This window comes from Condylostylus longicornis, unplaced genomic scaffold (genome assembly GCF_029603195.1).
Source record: "Condylostylus longicornis isolate FDR11 unplaced genomic scaffold, ASM2960319v2 ptg000084l, whole genome shotgun sequence".
NCBI classification, from domain to species: Eukaryota; Metazoa; Arthropoda; class Insecta; order Diptera; family Dolichopodidae; genus Condylostylus; species Condylostylus longicornis.
In genome coordinates, this window is record NW_026578052.1 from 9,762,646 (window position 1) to 9,785,177 (window position 22,532).

General features: G+C 25.1%; 3 protein-coding genes across 4 annotated transcripts in view; 2 read left to right on the plus strand and 1 right to left on the minus strand.

Annotated features, from left to right (window-relative positions):
* The first annotated feature begins 2,321 nt into the window (after positions 1 to 2,321).
* On the plus strand, positions 2,322 to 3,962 carry LOC129613537 (microfibrillar-associated protein 1). The gene is made up of 4 exons (XM_055527646.1): positions 2,322 to 2,434; positions 2,489 to 2,973; positions 3,046 to 3,443; positions 3,529 to 3,962. Exons 1-4 carry the CDS (start codon positions 2,365 to 2,367, stop codon positions 3,959 to 3,961), a joined length of 1,386 nt encoding a protein of 461 aa, XP_055383621.1. The 5' UTR covers positions 2,322 to 2,364; the 3' UTR covers position 3,962.
* A 381-nt stretch (positions 3,963 to 4,343) lies between these two features.
* On the plus strand, positions 4,344 to 6,616 carry LOC129613536 (protein male-specific lethal-3). 2 transcript variants are annotated; one of them, XM_055527645.1, is made up of 9 exons: positions 4,344 to 4,634; positions 4,692 to 4,828; positions 4,931 to 4,972; positions 5,029 to 5,195; positions 5,267 to 5,567; positions 5,636 to 5,992; positions 6,059 to 6,276; positions 6,330 to 6,414; positions 6,474 to 6,616. In XM_055527645.1, the coding sequence occupies exons 1-9, from the start codon at positions 4,533 to 4,535 to the stop codon at positions 6,559 to 6,561; spliced, it is 1,497 nt and encodes a 498-aa protein (XP_055383620.1). In that variant the 5' UTR covers positions 4,344 to 4,532; the 3' UTR covers positions 6,562 to 6,616. The 2 variants fall into 2 exon arrangements, with proteins under 2 accessions (XP_055383620.1, XP_055383619.1); XM_055527644.1 differs by having other exon boundaries at positions 4,344 to 4,828.
* A 2,571-nt stretch (positions 6,617 to 9,187) lies between these two features.
* The window catches only part of LOC129613466 (formin-J), a 56,813-nt gene continuing 43,468 nt past the window's right edge, over positions 9,188 to 22,532 (minus strand). The window contains exons 7-20 of the mRNA XM_055527548.1: positions 20,501 to 20,648; positions 19,440 to 20,408; positions 19,313 to 19,374; positions 19,061 to 19,249; positions 18,897 to 18,997; positions 18,588 to 18,837; positions 18,398 to 18,524; positions 18,077 to 18,329; positions 17,696 to 17,998; positions 12,300 to 12,459; positions 12,020 to 12,150; positions 11,783 to 11,932; positions 10,657 to 11,700; positions 9,188 to 10,580 (exon numbers count right to left, since the gene is read on the minus strand). Coding sequence (XP_055383523.1) covers positions 9,388 to 10,580; positions 10,657 to 11,700; positions 11,783 to 11,932; positions 12,020 to 12,150; positions 12,300 to 12,459; positions 17,696 to 17,998; positions 18,077 to 18,329; positions 18,398 to 18,524; positions 18,588 to 18,837; positions 18,897 to 18,997; positions 19,061 to 19,249; positions 19,313 to 19,374; positions 19,440 to 20,408; positions 20,501 to 20,648 — 5,080 coding nt within the window. The 3' untranslated portion in view covers positions 9,188 to 9,387. The remainder of the gene's footprint in view (positions 10,581 to 10,656; positions 11,701 to 11,782; positions 11,933 to 12,019; positions 12,151 to 12,299; positions 12,460 to 17,695; positions 17,999 to 18,076; positions 18,330 to 18,397; positions 18,525 to 18,587; positions 18,838 to 18,896; positions 18,998 to 19,060; positions 19,250 to 19,312; positions 19,375 to 19,439; positions 20,409 to 20,500; positions 20,649 to 22,532) is intronic.

The following is a 22,532-nucleotide window of genomic DNA, read 5'->3' on the forward strand; positions in this document are numbered from 1 at the left end:
TTATTAACATGTCAGCTTAAAAAATTCAGCATAATTTTACAAATCAGTAAAATTAATTGGAAATTTTTCCATTACATATTTTTATTTAATCCAGTCGTAGTTTCTTTTTTTATGTTATGAACCTAAATTTTATTTTATAATGCTTAGTATAGAAGAACGTATTTATGTATCGAAAGGAAGCTAAGACTCTTTTCCATCTTTATATTTTATTCTTTTCAGATTTACTTTAACGTATATGCATACATGTACATATGAAGATGTATATTTATATTATATATCGAGAAAATAAAATTTCTTAAGGATTAACAAATCAAGGATAAAAACGGAGGGTATAAATTATGTAAAAAATATATTTGTTTTTTCAATTTTTAATTTCACTGATTTTTAAGTTCCAGTTTTATGATTTCGCAAAATCTGTTTATATACATAAATATACATGTATATGTATAACATGCTAAGATTTGGAGAAATGTTTCTTTGATTCATTGATTCTTATTTCTCACACCATTTTTCTTTTCTTTTTTTTTATATATACGTTATTTTGTTACAACGAGAAAAGGATCTAGAAAATATCTTTTTTAAAAAAAAGGGGATATATGTATAATTTAATGATATTATAGTCCTTTATGGAAACTTCATCTGAAATTTTAATGTTGATTCGTTCAAATTAACAAACTCTTCACATTAAAAGAAAATTTTTGGATTGGCACATTGGAATACAAATGAAGAAAATTTATGTAATAAAATTAAATTTGAGAAGTTTTTTTTTGTTTTTAAAAATTAAAGAAAATAATTTAAGTAAGTAAATTAGCTAAATAATACACCCAAGGGTTGCGACAATAATATTAACATTTTAATTGAATCGTAAATAATTAAGCAATACTTTCTTTGTGGATGTACGTAGGTACATTTCCATATACATACATATACGAAGGATATTCGTTATATTTTATAGAAATTAAAAATGGCTTCATCCTCGAAACAATGAATTTATCGTAAGTATATATATATATATATATATATATATATTTATTTAATTCGAAATTAAGATTTCTTAAGAAAAATTCCGATTTAACGAAGATTGAGTTCCTAATATATACGAATATGTAATTAAATACAAAGGTAAATACTTACAAACATATTCAAGTACATACATATATTATAAGCAGTAGTATTACATCCAGTTATTAAATATTTATGTATGTATGATTCCATCCACTCGACGAGTAAAATGGTGAGGCACGTGATCGGACCTCAAAAATCTTTTATGTATGAATGTAAGTACCTATTAGATTAAAACTATATTATAGATTAAAATGGTACCAAAACTGGTCATCTGGCAAGTCTTGGTAAATTTCGGTAAGCCATTTAAGTAGAATAATAACGGGTATTTTGATTCTAAAAGAATCAGTGTGAACATGCGTTCAATCAAGTCTAGAAAAATGGTGGTATTAGGTATATAAATATGTATGCATGTAGTTTTTTTTTGCATTTCCACCGAACTGTCCTTGAAAATGGCGATCCTAATTACGAGTTATTCAATATTGTATTGCAACAATATTAATAATCAATCTGAAAATTGGCAAAGTCTGTTGAATATTCGATAATTTATGAAAGCATTTTTAATAAATCTGACGTCATTGGGAAGATATTTTAAATTTTTGATATATCTGAGTTTACCCAGCATTTACACATACAAGTTACTTGCATGCAAGTTTGTATAATATTAATTGTCAATTAGTTTTTCGAAATGTCAAATTACTTGCTATTATGACGTAGGCGTTTAGCAAGTTAATTTTTGAAAATGTCTTTGAGAAGAAAACAACTAGCAATATATATAATTGTTTATAAATTTTAGAAACCATAAGTTTGCTAAGTTTAATTTTTTCAAAACAAAATTCAAAAATTTTAAATTAAAAAAAAAAAAAATCAAAACAACAAATTTTTTTTTGTGAATTTCTCAATATGTCAAATTATTTGCTCAAATTACTGGCAGCAAAATTTTCTTGCAAGTTGAACTGCAAGTAATCAAGCAAGTAGAAATATTTCAATGTGTAGATATGTTACATTTTACTATCATTTATTAGACTACGCGACTACGCGATAATATAAGCAAAATATACACTATACGCGAAAAAATGCGCGATTTATTATCATTGTGTTTTGAACTAACTAGTTGTCAACTTATGTCAATTAGAAATCGATTGTGAAAAACGTCACAGTTTTGTGTTGTCAAGACTGAAATGATTTAATATAAATTCTCAATTTGATAAATAGTAAATAAAATAGTAAACAAGTTGGAAAAAATTTCTTTTTGTACAATTAAAATTTTAACATTCGATTTAGTATTAAACCACACAAAAAATGAATGCTCCTCCGCTTTCTTATGGCATTCAAAGCACTGCAGGAGCAATCCCTGTCAGAAACAACAAAGGTATGCATTTGCAATTGATTTATTAAAAATTTCAATAAAAATTTTGTATTTTAGGTGAAATTTCTATGCAAAAGGTGAAGGTTCAGAGATATATTTCTGGAAAGAGACCAGAATATGCAAGAGCAGATTCATCAGATGATGATTCTGATTTCGAAGATTTTATAGATAACAGAAAACATAAGTCGCAGCCTTCAAATGAAGTGAAAATTGATCCAATTATTGCACCGGATTTAAATGATGAAACTTTGGACGATCCTCGGTTAAGACGCTTAAGAGCTATAGCTTCTGAGCCTGCAGATGTCAATAGTGATCGTTTAGATAAACGTAGACATGTACATGAACCCGAAGAAGCATCTGAATCTGAAGCCGAAAAATCTGATGAAGATGATTTCTTGAAAGCGCAGCCTATAGATAACAGGACGAAAAAAATTACCTTAGCTTCAGAAAGTGATTCAGATTCTGACCTAAGCGACACTGAAATAGAAAAACGGAGGCAAAAACTAAGACAGAAAATGTTACAACAGCAAAAGGAAGAAGAAGTAAATCCTTTAAATTTAAAAATTTTATTTTGAATATGTATATAAAAATATAAGAATATGTATTAAATCTAGGTAATGCAAAAAGAAGATGAAAAAAAATCTGACTCGTCTGAAATAGAAAGCTCAGAATATGAGGAGGAAACTGAAAGTGAGGAAGAAAATGAACCAAGATTGAAACCACTTTTTGTTCGAAAACGTGATAGAGCCACAATAGCGGAAAAAGAGCGTGAATTGGCAAAGCAAAAACAACTAGAAATCGATATGAAGAAACAAATGAAAGAAAGGCGTCGCCAAACCCTTAAGATGGTTGAAGAAAATGTTAAAAAAGATTTGGAGAAAAATAAATCTGATTTAGGTGAACCTAATATCAATGATGTTTGTACTGATGATGAAAACGATGATGTCGAATATGAAGCATGGAAACTAAGGGAACTGAAAAGAATAAAACGGGATCGCGAAGAAAAGGAAGCGTAAGCATTCAATATTTCACTTTAGTTTTTCACATTTTAAATTATACTTTTAAATTTAAATTTTTTAAAATTGAACTCTTTGCAGACTTGATAAAGAAAAATTGGAGATAGAACGTTTGAGAAACATGAATGATGAAGAACGTCGGCAGGAATTACGTCTAAATCCAAAACTTGTGACGAATAAACCTGTTAAAGGGAAATACAAATTTCTGCAGAAATATTACCATCGGGGTGCTTTCTATTTGGATGAGGAGAATGATATATTAAAAAGAGATTTTGCACAAGCCACTTTGGAAGATCACTTTGATAAAACTATATTGCCTAAAGTCATGCAAGTCAAAAATTTTGGTCGTTGTGGTAGAACCAAGTATACTCATTTAGTAGATCAGGATACAACAGTTTTTGACTCGCCTTGGTATGCAGATACAGCCAACAACATAAAATTCCATAATGAGAAAGCTGGCGGAATGAAACAAGTTTTTGACAAACCTTCATTATCTAAAAGAAGAAAAGTTTGAACAGAATAAAATATTTCTATTTTCTTTGCATTGAATATTACCAAACTTATTTAAGTCAATTCCTATAATATGTCTTAATGGAATCTAATTTTATTTTTAATTGTATATAAAACACAATAAATTTAACTTCAGGATTCAGTTTATAACATTTAGTTTTTTTGAACCCGGAATAGGAAAAATCTTTATAACTTTTCGTTATAATTCAAAGCGTGATATTGTAAATATTAACCCAAGTGAAAGTTATGTTTTCGCATTTTGACTAGCTTTTTGACTTTTTCGTTTTTTATATATCTGGCAATGCTTAATCATTTAATGTCACTTATAAATTCTGACTAAAACTCCGAATGTATTCCGAATTTTATCAGCTGTCAGATTTCAGTTATTATTTTTATTGTTGAGATTAATTTGTGAGAAATATAAACATAAATAAAAATAAACCGGTGTAAGGAAAACAGCAACTCTTACCTTTTTTGTAATGAATCATAGAAATATGAAAAAAATTCTTTGTTGAAAAATATATTTAATTGCAAAAACCAATAGCAAAAACTCTCAATGTTAGATTTAAACAGAGATGGTATCTACAAGGGGAATCAAATATAGATTCACTGAAGGAGAAAAAGTTTTATGTTATGAGCCCGATATAACAAAAGCCCGCGTTTTATATGATTCAAAAGTAAGTAAAATAATATTTAAATTCTTTTCAAATCAATATGAATATATTTCTTCTAAGGTTCTGGGAATAAGTGAAGCTAGAGATAAAAGAGGCCGACGAATTGTTCAGTACAAAATTCATTTTCAAGGATGGAATTCTTCGTGGGATCGAAAAGTAAATTCAGATCTTGTTTTAAAGGATACTGAGGAAAATAGGTAATCATATTTATTTTCTAATAAAAAAACAACATTTTTAACAATTTGCTTTTTTACATCGTTCTAATTCCATAAAAAACGATGTCCTTCGAAATAATGTAGGCAACTTCAAAAAAATTTAGCAGAGAAAGCTCAACTTCAACTGTAAGGATTTTTAATTTTATTCCAAACAAAATTTGATAAAATATTAATTTTTTTAGTGGCGCATATTTGTACCGTCGAGATAGAAAAAAACGAGTTCGCAACGAAAAGACAGTTCCCGACAATTCTATATCTCCTACATCACGCAAAATACGAGGTTCGTCGGAAGACAATAGTTCTTGTAGTACATTGGGAAAATTAGAAGCAGATTTTGGAATGAGAGATGGTAAATACTCAGAAGTAGTTAAAATAAAAGAACTAATTTTTTCTATTTTTATTTCTAAATTATGTTTTAAGATTGTGACACAGAGTCTTATAGCAGCTCAGTGGAAAGTTTTCACGAAGAAGACAGAGTTCTACTAAAAATTGGTGACAAATTGAAAGAATTTTTAGAATACGATTATGACATGATAGTGAATCATAATAAACAACATATTCTTCCACCTAGAGTAACTGCGATTACTATTTTAGAAAACTTTGTGAAACAAAGTGCCATTAAATTGGTATTTTCTTCCTCACAACCAGAAAATCCACGGAGACGTAATCCACAGTCCAAAGTTGAAAAAAAAGAAAAGGAATTTGAGAAATTATTCAATACGTAATATTACCGAAAATTTTTGTTTTATTTCTTATACTAATTTAAATTTTACTTTACTGAATATTTAGGGTTACTTTATTAAAAGAAGTTGCCGATGGATTGCGAGTTTATCTTAATTTCACTATTACAGATTATCTTTTATATAAAAATGAAAAAGAAGAAGCTGCCTTTTTGCTATCTGACAAAAATTTGAAAAATTTCAACTATTTAGCCTCTGTTGGATTATCACCAGATTTTTTGCTACCCAAATCAGATTCAGAACTTCTTTTTAATTTAGATAATCCAGAATCTCGTACAAATAATACTAACAAAGGTGGTTCTGATGTTCAAAATACTAATGTGGCACCTGACGAACCGCTAAGAAGGAAACTTAGATCATGCCGTAGTGACGATTGTGATGTTCTTTTAGAAAATTGCCTATCCAGGTATTATATTTATAGCCTATGAGTATATGTTACTGGAAATAATGTAATATATGATTATTATTACAGTAAAGCTAGCAATAGTTCTGGAAGTTCAACACCACACGCATCATCATTTAATTCCAGTAATTTGGATTTTTTGAAATCATTTTCTCCAATAACTTTGGGTATACCAGTACAAGTGAAGGAGTTTTTACAAAAAGTCCTATCATGGCAACTTTTACCATCAAATTCTGAAGCTGAACCTTCAATGATGTTTGGTGCAACACACTTGGCCAGATTAATTGGTTTAAAATATTAAATTGAAATTACCATTTACTATAATAATATTTATTTTTAGTTAAATTACCAGATTTCCTTAATGCATCTACTATCAGTGATGATAAATTAAAAATTTTGCTGCAACATTTAGATTCCTTCGTTTTGTAATATATTTAAATTATAAGTAGTGTTTTATATAATATTTTCTGTTTTCTTTTTTAAGATATTTGGAGTCTCATAAGGAATGGTTTAGCGAACAAAATTATTTTAAAGATTGCCCACAAAAATTCATATCATCGCCAAAAGAATAGGAACTTCACTTTTTTTTTTCAATATTATTAAGAGATTATGAAATGTTCTGCATTTTATTCAAAATTGGTATTAAAAATTCAATTATTAGCAAGTTAATGATAAACTTGGAAGAAGAAGTCTACTTTAATACAATAATAAATAAATAAGATTTCAAGATGTAGTACCTACTATTTAAAAAAACTTTTGTTTCATTTTTTTGATAAATTAAAACTATTAATGAAAATCTTAAATTGACTATTACTATGAATTTGTAATTATTAATTAGTTTACATTTAATACCCTTTTGTAGATCTTGATGGAAATTGCAACTGCGAGCTGAACAACAGAATAAGTAAATTGGATTAAATTTAAATATGCATATGGGGGTATATATAATGTAAGATTTCATAGTAATTACTGATCAGATCGTAATATATTGATTGAATTATACACTAAAATTTGCTTATATTTTACATAAGATATAGTACATAGTCATGTTCAAATAAATTCTTAAAACAGCGAATTGTCTATGTAAAGAAAACCTTTTATGTAATAAATAATAAGCAACACTAATCTTTTACTAAGTTTCTGTACTACTATACACACATAGCCTTATTGAATTTTGAGAGCTCAATACATACATATTTCAAACATTTTTTTTATGCTTTTGAAGTTGATGTAGAATTTTCACTAGCATCGAAAACGTTTAAATAAACTGCTCACGAAGTACATATTAGTTTTTTTCAGTAATCCCTTTCTATAACGTGTATTTTGGGGCCAAATATTTTCAGCGTTAAGTGAAATTACGTTAACAGATTTGAAAAGAACTTAATAAAGAAGTAGTATTTTACCATGTAACTATGTAACTATATAATGTATTGTTTGTACATATATTAGATAATCAATAATTAGAATATGAAAAAACAAAGGTACATTAAGCGATGTTAAAAAAAATTAAAACTACGATAATAATGTAGTAGGGGGAGATGTTTTGGGGCGGTTATCTGCATTTAAATAATTCAATATAAAAATAGATTTTCTTAGAAACGAAAAAGAAGAGCTTCCTTTTTATTTCAACTCAAAAACTTAAATATGTAATTTTAAACAGAAGTGGAAGAGAATACAAGATCTTGATTTTATTTTTGAAAATTAATATTGTATTTTGAAAAACACAAATATACAAAACAAATAATTTTGTTTTTTTAAAATACGAGGTTTTTATAGAAAAAGCATTCTTAAGTTGAAAATTTCGCTAAGATTTCACAGTATTGAATAAAATTAAATAAAATTATTTTAAGTCATTAAAAATATTATAAAAAATTACTAAGAAGCTTGAACATTTGGGGAAAAGAAAACAAACAAAAATTATATGATTTTATTCGAAAATTTTTTAATGAAAATTTTTAATATGAATAATTCAAATATTATAACTATGACTATATAAAAATAATAAAATATTTTTAACGAAATTATTATAACTTTTTAAGAATTTTCAAAAAAAAAAAAAAAGACTTCTAAATTTTTGATTTAATTAGTATTACATTCTTTTTTCATTCATTTTGAATAATTTTTTTTTTTTAGTGATAAATATTAAATAGATTGTATATTTTTGAATTTTTAAGCATAATGAAAAAGTAAATTTTATTTTTAAATCTGTAAAGTTTCGTATACGCATAAATTCGCAGAAAATTAATACAAAAAAAATATTAAATAAAAAAAAGAATAATGTTAAGAAATTATAATTAAAGAAATAATTAAATATTATAAATAATATAATATAAAGGGAACAAAATTAATTTTTATTTTTAATTATGCACAGTCTAGAATTTTTAATTCTCACAATTGATTGTCATAATATTATATTAATATAGAAATATTTGCTGTGCAAAAAATATCTATTATACTAAAAAATAAAAAAAAAAAAAAATATTTCCATGATATCACAATCATTTATGAATTTTCTATTAGATTTAGAATATCAATCACAGTATTTCTAAGAAATATTTTTAATATAAGTGTTGGAAATTAATTTATATAACTTATAACAAAATTACTCTATAACAAAAATGAAAATTTAGACGATAGTTGTTGCCTGATTATTGTTTAAAACAATTCGAACAAATAATTTTGAAATTTTCTGCGAATTTGGCGATCTTACATCGTAAAATTATAAGAAAACAATCTTTTTGTTTTTTTTCACTTAAAATATAGAAAAGAAAATTTTTTGAAACTACTATTTTTTTTTTTTTGTTTTTAAAAAAAATATATATATAGTTTGTATATTTTTTATAACAAATGAGTAAAATTTAAATATAATAATTCGTAACATTTATAAGTATTAATAAAAATTAATATACACAAGTAAAACAATTTCGTTTATTATTAGCATTTTGTTTATTATTTTGCATCGGTTTTGGTTTGGTTTTGTTGAATAATTAACAAAAAAAAAAAAAAAAAAACATTTTCTAATTTTTCTTTTTTAATATTATGGAGGCATCCTGGAAAATTATTGTATTTACTATATAAGAATAATTTATAATAAAAAATAATTGAAAATAATAATATTTTCCAGGATGTTATTCTTTGATTTGAATAACTAATAAAATTAATTACCTAAATTTTAAATTTCTTAGGTTTTTTATTCCAAGAATATCATCATGTTTTGTTCATGTTGTATAATTATTAATTATTATTATATTTAACTTTTTTTTTTTCTTTCTCTTACTTAAAAATATTTTTGGGATATTAAAATATATAATATATGTATTTTATAATTTTATTTATTATAAATTTTAAACTTAATTATTGTTTTTTGTTTTTTTTTTTTTTACAAATTTTTAAAAATATTATTTTTTATAATCGGTTTGAAGACGTTTTGTTGAACTAGCTGTTGTTGGACGCATAAAACCACTTAAACGTGTTGAAGTATTAGTAGTAGTTGAATTACTACTAGATGTATTATTTTTAATACTACGATTACTATTCATAGTATTTATAATATTTAAATTATTATGATTACCTGCCGCAATATTTAAACGATTTGCTACTGAAGAATTTTTAACTAAAGGTTTAACGCTAGATGACTGATTTTCTTTAAAATTTGTATTACCTAAATTTGAAATACTGATGCCACTTGATACAACTGTATTTGGTTTTTGAAGTGATCTACGTATAGTTGGACCAATACTTGAACCACTTGAACTACTTCGACTAGCTGGAACTCGATTACTATTAACAATATTATTTCCTATAGTAGTTGATAGACTACTATATGATGATGGTCTTGTATATAATGATGATGAATTTTGTGTTGCTAAAGGTCTTTTACTTGGTGATGTACTACTATCAATTGATGATGTTATATCAGATTTTAAGGGCATCTTTTTAACTGTATTTGTTGATATTGCACTATTTAATGATGAACGTGATGATCTTAAACTATTTCTAGAGCTACTGCGTTCGACATCACGTTTATTATTGCCAATATAAATATTTGTTCCAGATGCACTTGTTAATTTTGAATCACTTTTACGTAAAGGATTTGCTCTACGAGATAATCCTAATTGAGATGAAGATAGAACACCAGTTGTAGATGAATCATTGAAATTATTTGAAGAATTATAATGTGGTGGAATAGATGTTAAGTGTGTTGAAGTTGATGTTGTTCCTCTTAATGATCTTGTACGATCAAATAATTTTTTCTTATTTAATGCACTTTGAATACTTGATTTATGTGAACCTACACGTTGTAATTTTGATCCAGAATTACTTGTTACAGCTGTTGGAGTTGGTGCTATACGTATTATCTTTGGCTCTTTTTGCACCAACTCATTAATATCGGTTGTTTCATTGTAAGATGAAGTACTTTCTTTTCCTTGTGATTGTGTATCTGATACTAATGATTGTGTTTCTTCGAAACCTTCATCATTTAATTCATGGTTTGATATTTTTACAGACGGATTTGTTATTGAAACCGATGTTGGAATGACGGGTGTAACTTCATTTACTTCTTGCGATATGCACATTTTTTCTGGAGTATCTAAAATAATATTATTTTTTAAGATTACATTTAATTTTGTACAAATTTTTTATAAATTTCGCATTAGGATACTTACGTGTAGGCGATTTTAAACTTCTAATTGCTTCTTTAACATCATCTTGATTTATAGTGCTCATATGTCTTCCATTGCTAGATTTGTCTTGCGTAGCTGGTAGATTACTATTGTCTGTTTTAACGCTTTCTAAATCCTTTAGACGATCATGCCAACGTTTTAATCGTTTTTCCTTGCAATCTACTGGGGCAACAATGGAATCAATCTTATCTAAATTTTTGTTAATATCATTATTATTCATTATGTCTGTATAAGTATCACTATTATTGCAATCCGCTTTGTCAGTAGTTTTATTTTTTGAATCAATTTGATTTGATGATGTTTCTTCATTTCCACTACTATAATCAGTTGGTCTCTTATATCTTCTAGTACGACGGGCGGATGAAAATCTATCAAAGTGACCTAACTGATCGTTTTCCAATTGTTTATCAAAATCAGTATTATTTTGATTATTAGCTGCTTCATTTTTTCTATAATCGTTTGTGAACCTACTTATTGAAGAAGTATTAATTGATCTTCGAACAACTGGAGGGGTTTCAATATTATCTGAATCAATTTCAATTCTATTCTGTTTTTCGGGATGACTTTCTTTATTAGAGTTCACTGTATTCACTTTTATTATATTTGATTCATTTCTGTTATCTGAGTTTTTATTTGTAATAGGATTCGCAGTTGTAGGTGATCTTATGGGAATTAATGGTGATTTTGGATGCTGATTAGTTTGAGGTGAGTTTGATGTTGGTGTTGATGAAATTGAATTTTTCCCTGTACTATTTGGAGTTTTATCATTAAGATTCGATTCGGACGGCCTTCTTATATATATACGTAGGCGATCTGTTGGACCATGTTCACCTAATTGTTGAATAACATTTCTACGTGAATCTTCTTCACCAATAACATGCAGTGACGGACTTGATCGTTGTTGTTGCTGCCTTTGTAATTTATCGTTAACATTAAGACTAGATTCATTATTATTTTCGTTGATTTTTCTTGTATAACTTGATTCTGGTTTTGATTGAGTTTTTTGATTACGATTTTCTCGATCATCTAAAATTGAAAAATTAAAATTAATGAATATTTTTTTTTTTAATTTTTTCTATTAAAGTGGATTCTTTGAAGAAAAATATACCATGAATTGCTATTATTGTTCCGGTAACATCGGATTTATCAATTGTAGATGATGGATCCCATCCCTGACTCAATCGTTTCTGTCCTTCCTTATCACTATTCACTGTAGCCTTTTCTTCAGGTAGAGGATCTAATTTACTTCGTTCGCTTTCTATAATTTTAATATTTTTATGCTATTAGTAATCATTTCTTAATTATATTTGTTATATAAAATTAAAACTTATTTATAAAGGTGTACCTGAGTCGTTTTCAAGCGACCTTCTATTATTAGTTAACCGTCGCCTACGTTTGTAATCGTCCATTTGTTTTTCATCATTCTCATTTGCTTGTAGCCATGATTCAATTTTCTGCCTCCATTCTTTAGATATTCTACAATAAGATTTATTAAAAAAGAAATCATTTTTTTAATTTCATATTCAGTATACAAATTTATATTTGAAAATTTAATATTGATATATGTAAATCTAAAGATCAATTACTTTTGAAAATTTTAAAAATAGATATGGTTGTTTTTTTACCTTGGTTTCGCTTCTCCTGCATCTGGCTGCATTTCTTTGTGTTCTGGCATTGGTGATGGTGAATTTGTACGCTCACGATCATTTCCAAAATCAATATTTAAAAGTTCAGGTCGTTTTTTATTTGGTGTTCCACTTCTAGCACGTCTAGCCCATGATCGATCTAATTATATGGTATTAAATTAAATATAAAAATGTAAAAAATGTTTCTTATGGTTTATAATATTTTTGATTAAAATGAAAAATGCCCTTCTTCTAGTAAATTTTTATTGAATTGGAAGAACTCTAATATTTATTTTTCTTAAATTTTCAACTTAAGATTTTTTGATGCAATTTCTGTATGACAACTAAATTGTTTAAAGTTGCGCAGCAATGTCGCATTATTTTCAGTGCTTTAAGTTAAGCCGCACGAAACGACTTACGTATTTGAGTTTTTCAAAACTTTATGCGAAAGTGTATTGCGATAATTTCGATAATAATAAATGAGATTTGTAAGATTATATAAAGTTATATTTAATTTTTAGATACATTAAAATTAAATTGTAGTTGTGGTTCTAGAATTAATGAAGTTGTTGCAATAGCAGATCAAAATTTAAAAACAATGTAGCGGCTCATGATGTCGTTTTGTTGTATTCGGCCATCACAAATCGAAATTTTTACATTTTAACCACAATTTTGTATGATAAACAAAAATAATTTTAAATTTTTTTTATTTATTTATTTTATTTTTAACAAATTGAATATAAATTAATTAATAATTTTCAATATAGTTTAAATATTAAATATTTCTGTACATTGCCTATATTTTTTATGTTTTAATTTTGTTTCTTTCAATTATAATTGTATTGCAAAAACACTTTTTATATATTTTTATATTTTATAATTATTTTAAAAATTATTAAAGTTTTAAATAAATATTTATAGTACATTATATAAATAATAATTATGTATATCACAGTATTTTATTTTTATTTACGTTTTTTTACATATTATGAGTATACAATAAATAAAATTAATTTAAATATTACAAACAATTATTTATTTATTTTTTTTAATTAATTAATTAGCTATCTATGTATTTATATAATAATTCTGTTTTTTAAATTCATTTTGATAAAATAATAATTAAATTTAAATTTCATTGTTTAATTGAATTTTACATTATTTATTTTAAATTTTAAATAATTAAAAAATACTTTGGTAAAATTTGAAAAATAGTGTGTGTAATTTGTTGCTAATAAACATTGTATGTCCTACAAGTTGTAGATAATTATACCATATATACACAATATGTAATCGCCGTACGTTCCTTCTTTATATAGGCATTTTCATAGTTTTTTTTTAATTTTATTTTTTTGTTAGTCATAGTTGACTAGAAAAAATCGAATATTTTAAAATCTGAAAGGGATTATACTAAATTTTGAGAATAATTTTTCTAAAATTTCTTTCGCTATATAATTATATATTTTAAAAGGAGGAGTAGATACTTATTATCCAAGTCTTATGGAATATAGAATCCATATATGAAAGAATAAGTTGTTTTAGAAATTTAGAATAGTTTTATTCAATATTGTTGAACATTCTTATGTTTACATTTTGTAATCAATTTTAAAAAACGCTTTAGTAATGAATTTAGTCTTAACCAGAAAATTCACGGCTGTACAAAGTTCATTGTAATCAATACCAAATTTTTGAAAACGAGAATTTTTAAAACATGAAATCAAAACATTCAATCAATTCAGAAATATTATTCAATTCTAAAGCCTACAATATTTGAAAATAAAAATCAAAATTTAGAAGTATTTTATAGAAACTACCAAAATTTGTTAGAATTTTAAGCACTTGCTACAATTTTCAATTTTAAAGATTTTATAGTTTAGTCTCATCGAATATTAAGATCTAAGTTAGAACTGAATTTTCGAAAAATTCGAAAGTCTATATAGCGGAGAACTACATTCATATATAAGTGTACAGAAAATTAAAGTTCCCACATTTTTTTTTTAATCAACAAATTGATTACAAAATTTTCTAAAACAACTCTTTTAATCTCATTATGATGCTTTTTAACAGATAAATACATACTAATTTTTTTGATATATAGAACAATTTTTCATAGAATAAGATTTTTTAATAATAATTTTTCTATATATATTAATCGTAGGTATTATGCATATATATATATATATATGTATATCTCATAAGCACAGTCTTCTTGACACATTTTCCATTATAGTAGACTCTTGAAATCAATTTTCATATGCATGTCAATATGTATGTATATATGTGTATCATACTTTATAATATCTATCACCATAATAACGTTCTCTTTCATTTTCTATAAGTGGTGCTAATTTTTTAGTTCTACGTGTACCCTTTACTTTTAATGGTCTTGTATGGCCACCATTTTGTATTCCTAAAAGAAAGAAAAAAAAAATTTAAAAGAAAAAAAAAATTTATTTTTCATTGCAATTCTTAAATTTTATTCTTAAAATTCGAATTATTCATAAGCGCATATAGATTAGTATAAAATTTCACATTAAAAGAAATTTAAAAAAATAAAATAGAAAAATTAAAAACTTCACTTACATTTTTAGATTCTTGGCTTTAGATTTTGTTTGGCTATAAAAAATCCATTTTCGCAGCAGCGTTAAAGCTTTTATTTTGTAATTAAATAAAAAAAAAATAGAAACACAATAATTTTTCATGCACAAAAATTACACTTTTTATGAGCTCGTATGTATAAATTTGTTTCACTAAATATTTATATGTGTATATATGTTTATACCTACATTCATGTAAAATTTATTATTATGTAATCTTTATGATTGTAATTAATATTTTTGTAAATCTAATTCTTGTAAAGGTTTCAAATGTTTTGGGTACAAAATACAAACTTATGAAAATTAAAAACGCGGGATTGCTTTTAATGAAAACATTTGTTTATATACAATTTTTTAAAATGAAGTCTATAATATTTTGACATTTCATTACAGTTATAAGCTAAGAGTGGGGGGAAATTCAAATAAAACAATATCTATAAATCACTTTAATTCAGCAATATGAACTTATTATATTGCTTAAAATATTTTTAAAAAAAATCTAAATTTTTAATATTATATTTTGGCATGCTATGAAGGACAACAAGTCTTTTAATTTAATTTGTTTTGTATATATTATGCTATTCTATTAAATTAACTGTAATTTCAGTTTTTATTATTACATAATAACTAATAAATTATATAACAATAATTAATATGGTTCCTTATAACAGAGCAATAATGTAGAATTTCAGATATTTACAATTAATCTGAATTTAAGAACTTATTATTAAATTTAAAATAGAATTATGGAATTACTGCCGTATTACTACTGCCTTATGTAATTCAAAGTTTATTATAAGTTTTTGGGCTATATATTTAGCACTCATTTAATTTTTCCTCAAATTTTTAAAGACTAATCTAATATTTTAGAAATTCGTATACTTGTATATTAATTTCATTGTTTTAAAAGTTTATGTGTATTAAATTATTAAAATTCGAAGATGTACGTACATATAATAAATGAAGAGGCTGAAAAATCCTTCAGTGCTCTAATATGATTCCACTTGAATTTATAATTTACACATTTGAGTTATTAAGCGAATAATAAATTCAAAAAATGTTAATTTTAATTTTTCATAATATTTATAAAATTAAAACATTAAATTAATTCAAAAAAAAAAAAACAAACAATATTTTTCACTTTATTTTAGTTTATTGATGAATTTAACAATAATATTATTTAAAAGATAATGAAATTAAAAATGAATTTTAATAATATTATTATAATTTTAATAATATTTAAAATATTTTGACGTTTTCATGAATAATTTTTGTTATTAATATTATTATAATTATTATTTAAGCATTTTGATTTTTATAGCTTATATTAGAATGATGATATACATATGTATATGTAGTTTTGTTATAAATGATATAATATGAATATTATGTGATATATATAAAATAACATGATGAAAACAAATTAAATATTATTATAAAAAACACTTTTATTTTGTACAAACGCAATATACTTTAAAAACACCGAACGCTTAAAACAAGAGCTTACATTTATATAATGTATTTATATAAATAAATGCATATACATAATAATATATAATAGATGTGTATGTAGTTATATATTATACAATATACAATTGAAATTGCATATATATTATAAGAGAAAGTTTTTATTTCCGTTATTTATAACAAAACTTTCGAAATATTTATCTTAACTTATTTACTTACACTAAATTATAGTAGATTTATGCGGGTGTGCGTATGTATATTGAACTACAATATAAAACATACTTATATGTTACATAGGCGGGGGAAAAATGGAATAGATATTATTCAAAGCATACTTTTGGGGAATCGACTTAACTTTTTCTTAACTATATTTCAAACAAACTATTGGACAACTCAAACATGATGACATATTTTATGATAAGTTTAATAAAATTATGACATATGTATTTATTATAAGTTTTTATGGCAACTAAGGTTAGGAAATGTAAATATTTTAAAATATTTATGGACCCTATGGGTTATAATTGATGATTTAAAAGTAATTTCGCTTCTTCATTTCATATACAAAAACATTTTTCATTTTGTCATCGTAATTTGTCTTCAAAAATATATGCCATTTCAATAATGGAATGAATGGGTATTTTGTTAATCAAATTTTAATTTTTGTCCTCCTATAATGGCCCTTGTAATACATATTTCATAAACATAACTTTTTGATAAAAAGCGAAATTACTTTCCAAATAAAAATTGTGAATGAATTCTTTTACAAGTTCATAATATAATTACAAAAACAAACAAAACATTAAAACTTAAATTTTCCAGGATACTATTAATTCTATGGGAGAATCAAAAGTAAACAATTTTTACTCAAAATACTTTATTTCAAATTAGAAATTCACCCCATTCTCCCATTTCAAATTAGAAATTCACCCCATTCTCCCATTTCAAATTAGAAATTCACAAGTATCCGGTTTTATTTTTGAAAAGTGATTTTTAGGTCTAGTGTTATTTTGATAACATCTTTCATCTTTGGATGGAACAAAAATTGTTGAAAAAATTGCAAGTCCCTAATCATATTTTATGCTTATTCAATATTTTTAAAAATATATAATTCAAGGCAAAAGCTTAAAAATACAAACGTTATTTGCAGTTTTTATTCATCGTGCTTTTGCGTTTTGTTATTTGTAGTTTTTCATAAACAATTGGATTTAATAAAAATTATTTACTTCAAAAATACTTAATTGTTTTGTAAGAAAATTAATTGTTTTGAAGAAAAAAAAAACAAAACAACAAAAACATAATAATTTTTTCGGTATTCCATTAAAATCATACCTAAACTTCCATATGATGATGTTTTTCTTTCTCTATTACTATTATCATGACCAGAACTTCTTAAAAATTCCATTAAATTTGAATCATCTTCTTCTGGAAGTGCTCTACTTCTTCTTCTTCTTAAACTACCATTTGGTGTAACATCTGGTGATAAACCATCATCTCGTATTATATTTGAATCACCATTACTATTAAATGAACCAATGCGCCGTCTAGACATTGCAGGACTACAGCGTGGATCAAATGATGGATCAACAAGTAAAAAGTTTTCTGAATCAGAAACTGGTGTTCCGCATTGGCTCACTAAAATTGTAAATATATAATGAAATTTTTGTTTTTGAAGTGGTCCTTACTTTAAATAAATTAATATGATATATATACCTTGTCTTGTTTTTCGAGCTATCAACTCTTCACGTTGTTTCCGTCTTATATTAGCTTGTTCCTCTTGTACACGTCTTTTTTCATTTTCCTTAATAGCTTGTTTAAATTTCTCACAGAATGTTTGGAAAATTTTAATACATTCTTCAATTTTAAATGTGGATGGATCTTCACAAAAGAAGTCAGCTAATTTCATTCTCATTAAATCTACATCTTTCATTCCACGTTGTAATAAAGCTACCTCACGTTCAGCCGCCTTATTAAAATATAAGTAATTAAATAAAATTTAAATATATTTTTTTTTTAAGTAATTTATTTATAAACCTGTAGGAATTCCATCATTTGGTCTTTGATGTCCCTTTCAGTTGTGGGGAGTTCAACCTGTTTTTTTATTTTACAAATTCGACTATCTAATGCATTTATTTCGTTGTTAATTTGTTCGGATGTAGTCCTATTAAATAATATTTACATAATTTTCTATCGTTATCTTAAAATATTAATTTTTTTTAATTACTTTGAAGCATTATCTAATGCGGTCATTTGTGCTGGGAATTCTAACAATTTTGGATTTTTTTTTTCACATTGTAATGCCACAAAATGAATTAAATTCATTCCTGGTTTATTTGCACGTATATCAGTTAGCTTTTGTAAAGATGATAATTTTACACCTGCAGCATTACCGGCATAACCACCAGAATTCAAGAAATTTCCAGCAACAACGATCATGTACAAAACTTCTTGAAGTAATTTGTTATTCATGAGATCTAAAAATTGACGAATGAGATTTTTTGTTTGCGTATTATTAATGAAAATTGTTACTTACCATCACCAGCAAATAATATTGCTGTTATACAAGGCTCAAGATAAGTGATATTTGATGCGAATTCCTCTTTCAATAACATACTTTCTATTCTCAATTTATAACTATTGATTTGAAAATTATTTTATATAATTAATTTTAATATTTTATAATGATAAATAAATTACTTTGGTACTCGTAACAATTGCATTAAAAATTTCTCAGCATTTCCTAAACGATTTTTATCACCACTAAAATTTCTTAGCATATCTAATTCATCTACTTCTGGTAAGATTTTTAAAAGACCGCGAAGTTTTTCTGCTCCAATATCATCATGTGCTCCATTTTTAATTAATTCTATAATATCCTCATTAGATCTAAAAACAAGAAAAATTATTTATCTTATAAAACTCTGATCAGTGAATTTGATATAAATTTACGATCTAAATTGCTTAAGGAAAATATTGACGTTTAGACTTCTTTTTCCATCTAACAAGGTTATCTAAAATGTAAATTTTGAAACATTAGCTTTAAAATATTAAAATACATCTGGCAAATCAAATATACTTCAGAATTTTCTTTTTTTGTTTTCCTATCTAATGTGTCTGTACAATCTCTGCCTAATTTTGGTGATCCTTGAATATTATTGGCTAAGCAAAACAGTCCTTCCATTTCATTCCAATCAATGTCAGTTTTTGAACGACCTTGATGTTGATCAGCTACCACCGTCCATATATTACGTTTTCCAATAACTTTATTTGGTGGAATTTTATTCCAATTAATTGTTCTCATTTTGGCTTTTGGTGCTGGCGTTTCTTGTTGTGGTAATAATATATGCTGATCATTTGAATTCATCATATCAGGTGTTTTTGGACGATTAAAATGATGTGGCGCGGATGAATGTAATGAAAGAAAATTTGGTGGAGGAGCTGGTGGTGGTGGTAAGCCATCACGTGACATATAGTAACCATCATTTTTAAATTGAGCTGGTAATGGAGGTGGTGGTGGCGCACCAGTTCCAATTTGTTGTCCAGGTGGTGTTGGTGGCGGCGGTGGTGGTGGTGGTACCGTGACACATTGATTATATGATTGAGATTTATTATGATTATCACCCGTTGATAATGTATTATATGATACTGAATAATTATTGGGAATAGATGATGAATTATGTTGATTATTATGAGTATTATTATTGTTTGGTGTTATTGTTGTTGTCGTTAATAATATTGAACCTTTACGACTTGAATGGGATGTTGTCACAGTATCATTTCCATTTGTTGTATTATTTGTATTTGTTGTGCTATTATTACTGCCACAGCTTTGTATACCGCGACAATGTGGACAATGAATAAATTTTTGTATACTTGGAGTACGTAAAAGTCTTGTAGCATCATCATGATTTTCTAAAAGTGTAGCACGATGAACTAATTTTTCAGTTGTATCCCATATAATATCACTAACAGATTCTTTTGGATCAATTCGTAATAAATGTTGTAATATACTTAAAAATGGAATTTCCTGTGGCGTATCAGCCACCTAAAAAAAAATTTTTTTAAAAGAAAATTTTTTTAATTATAATAATTTTTAATAATTAAAGTATTTTGTTATTATAATTCAGGATAGCTCACCTGCCGTAATATGGCATAAAAGACATCAAGATGTGAATTTAAATTTATTCCATTTGGTCCTTGTAAACTCTGTGCTTCGTCGCATTCCCTTTGTTCGTCGAATACGTCCAATTGTACAATGATATCTCCAACGTTGTGATAGATTCGTCTAAAATAAATAATAAATTTTTTTAATATTTTCATATTTTGCTTCATTATAATTAAAGTTGGAATATTTTCCTACTTATACTTGTTTAATTTGGCTCTCGACATAAATATTAAACGTTTTACTAAAAGTATTTTCTAGAAAAATTGCAAAACTATGAGATTTTATAAGATCAATTAATAAAATATTAATAAAACTTGACAATAAAAAAAAATCAATAATAATTTTAAAAATTTATAACTACCTACTAAAATTTTATGAATGTTCTGAGTAAAACTTCTTTTTAAATAATATTTTCCGATTCAATAACCTTACAAGTACATTTATTATTAATACTAACATAATTAAATTCTAAGTCAACAATATTTGTATAACAATTCCCTTTAGATTTCGATAAAAATTTTGGAAATAACAAAATAATCACACCTTGTATAACTTTATTCTAAATGGCTTTCAAATTTAAGCAAATCAAAGAAAAAAAACGTAGATAACTTACCTACCTAAAGGTAAAAAGAAAATATAAAGGTTAAGGTGACGGAAATAATATATGTATAAGCATGGGCAAAAGCATAGCCAAAATTATAGGCAACGGCATACAGGCATAGACATACAATAAAATTGTATTTTTTTTTCAAACTTTTGGCTTCCGATATAATTATATCCTTGTAATAAATCTTATGTGTGTGTGTATTATTTGCAATTACAATTTCAAAAATAGGAAATTCATTAATAATTTACTTAAATCCTCTAATTTTTAATAGTATTCTATAATATTTATAAAGAATGTTTTTATGCATGTCCTACTAGGTTATTATTAATAATGAATAGATTCTTTGCTTATAAATGTTGAATAATTAATTCAAAATTCTTTAATTATCTCATAGTCCTTAATTGCAAAAAAAAATTATAATATAAAAACAGAAAGTCATTAATTTAATTTTTTTTTTGTATTGTCAAGGACACATTACATACATACATGTATGTAGGATATGTATGTACATTGAAATGCCTCTGCTGCTACCTTATAATGAAATGAAGCATGAAATTATTATAATTTTTTTTTTATATCAGAAAAATTTTACTTACTAAAACACTTTCACTGAGGAAAAAACAATTTACTGATTTTATTTGAAATTTGATTAATTTTATAGTTTTCTAAATAAATTTTAATAAAATTATTTTTTTTTACTGGAATTCCTGATTTTATATCCCCTTTTTTTTGTTTTTGTAAATTTATGGTTGGTTTAACTTTTAAAATGTAAATTATATTGGTACACTTGTAAAATTTATTTTATAACATTAATTAATTATATAGGTGCACGTACATATGTATTAAAACAACATTTATTTAATCTATATATTTGGATGTGTAGTTAAGTATAACTTAAGTATATATTTACATTTAATTATAAAGTGCCTATATAAATCCAAAAAGGATACGATTATATTATTATGTATATAAATTTTTTTCTTCAGATATATTTATATTGAATTTTAACACAATATTTTTAATTTAAAATAAGAAGCACAAAAACAAATATTTTGTTCTGATATTTTTTCACAATACAATATGTAAATGTAATTTAAATTTGGATGGCTATAGAAGAACACATTTAATACTAGAAATACAGAAGAATTTAATATAGAAAATTTTTTCTTTAATTTTATTTTGAAATTTTATTTTTTTTATTGAAAAAAATTTTTGATATTTTTTATAATACATATATAGATTTCTTAAAAATTTTATTATATGTAGATAAATATTGAAGGTAATAACATGAAAAACTGACATAAGAATAGCAAAAAATTGCCTTTATATACGAATTTAGTATATGAAATATATATACATCAAAGTTTAAAAGGCCGATTGTGCACGTGGTGCGTGCG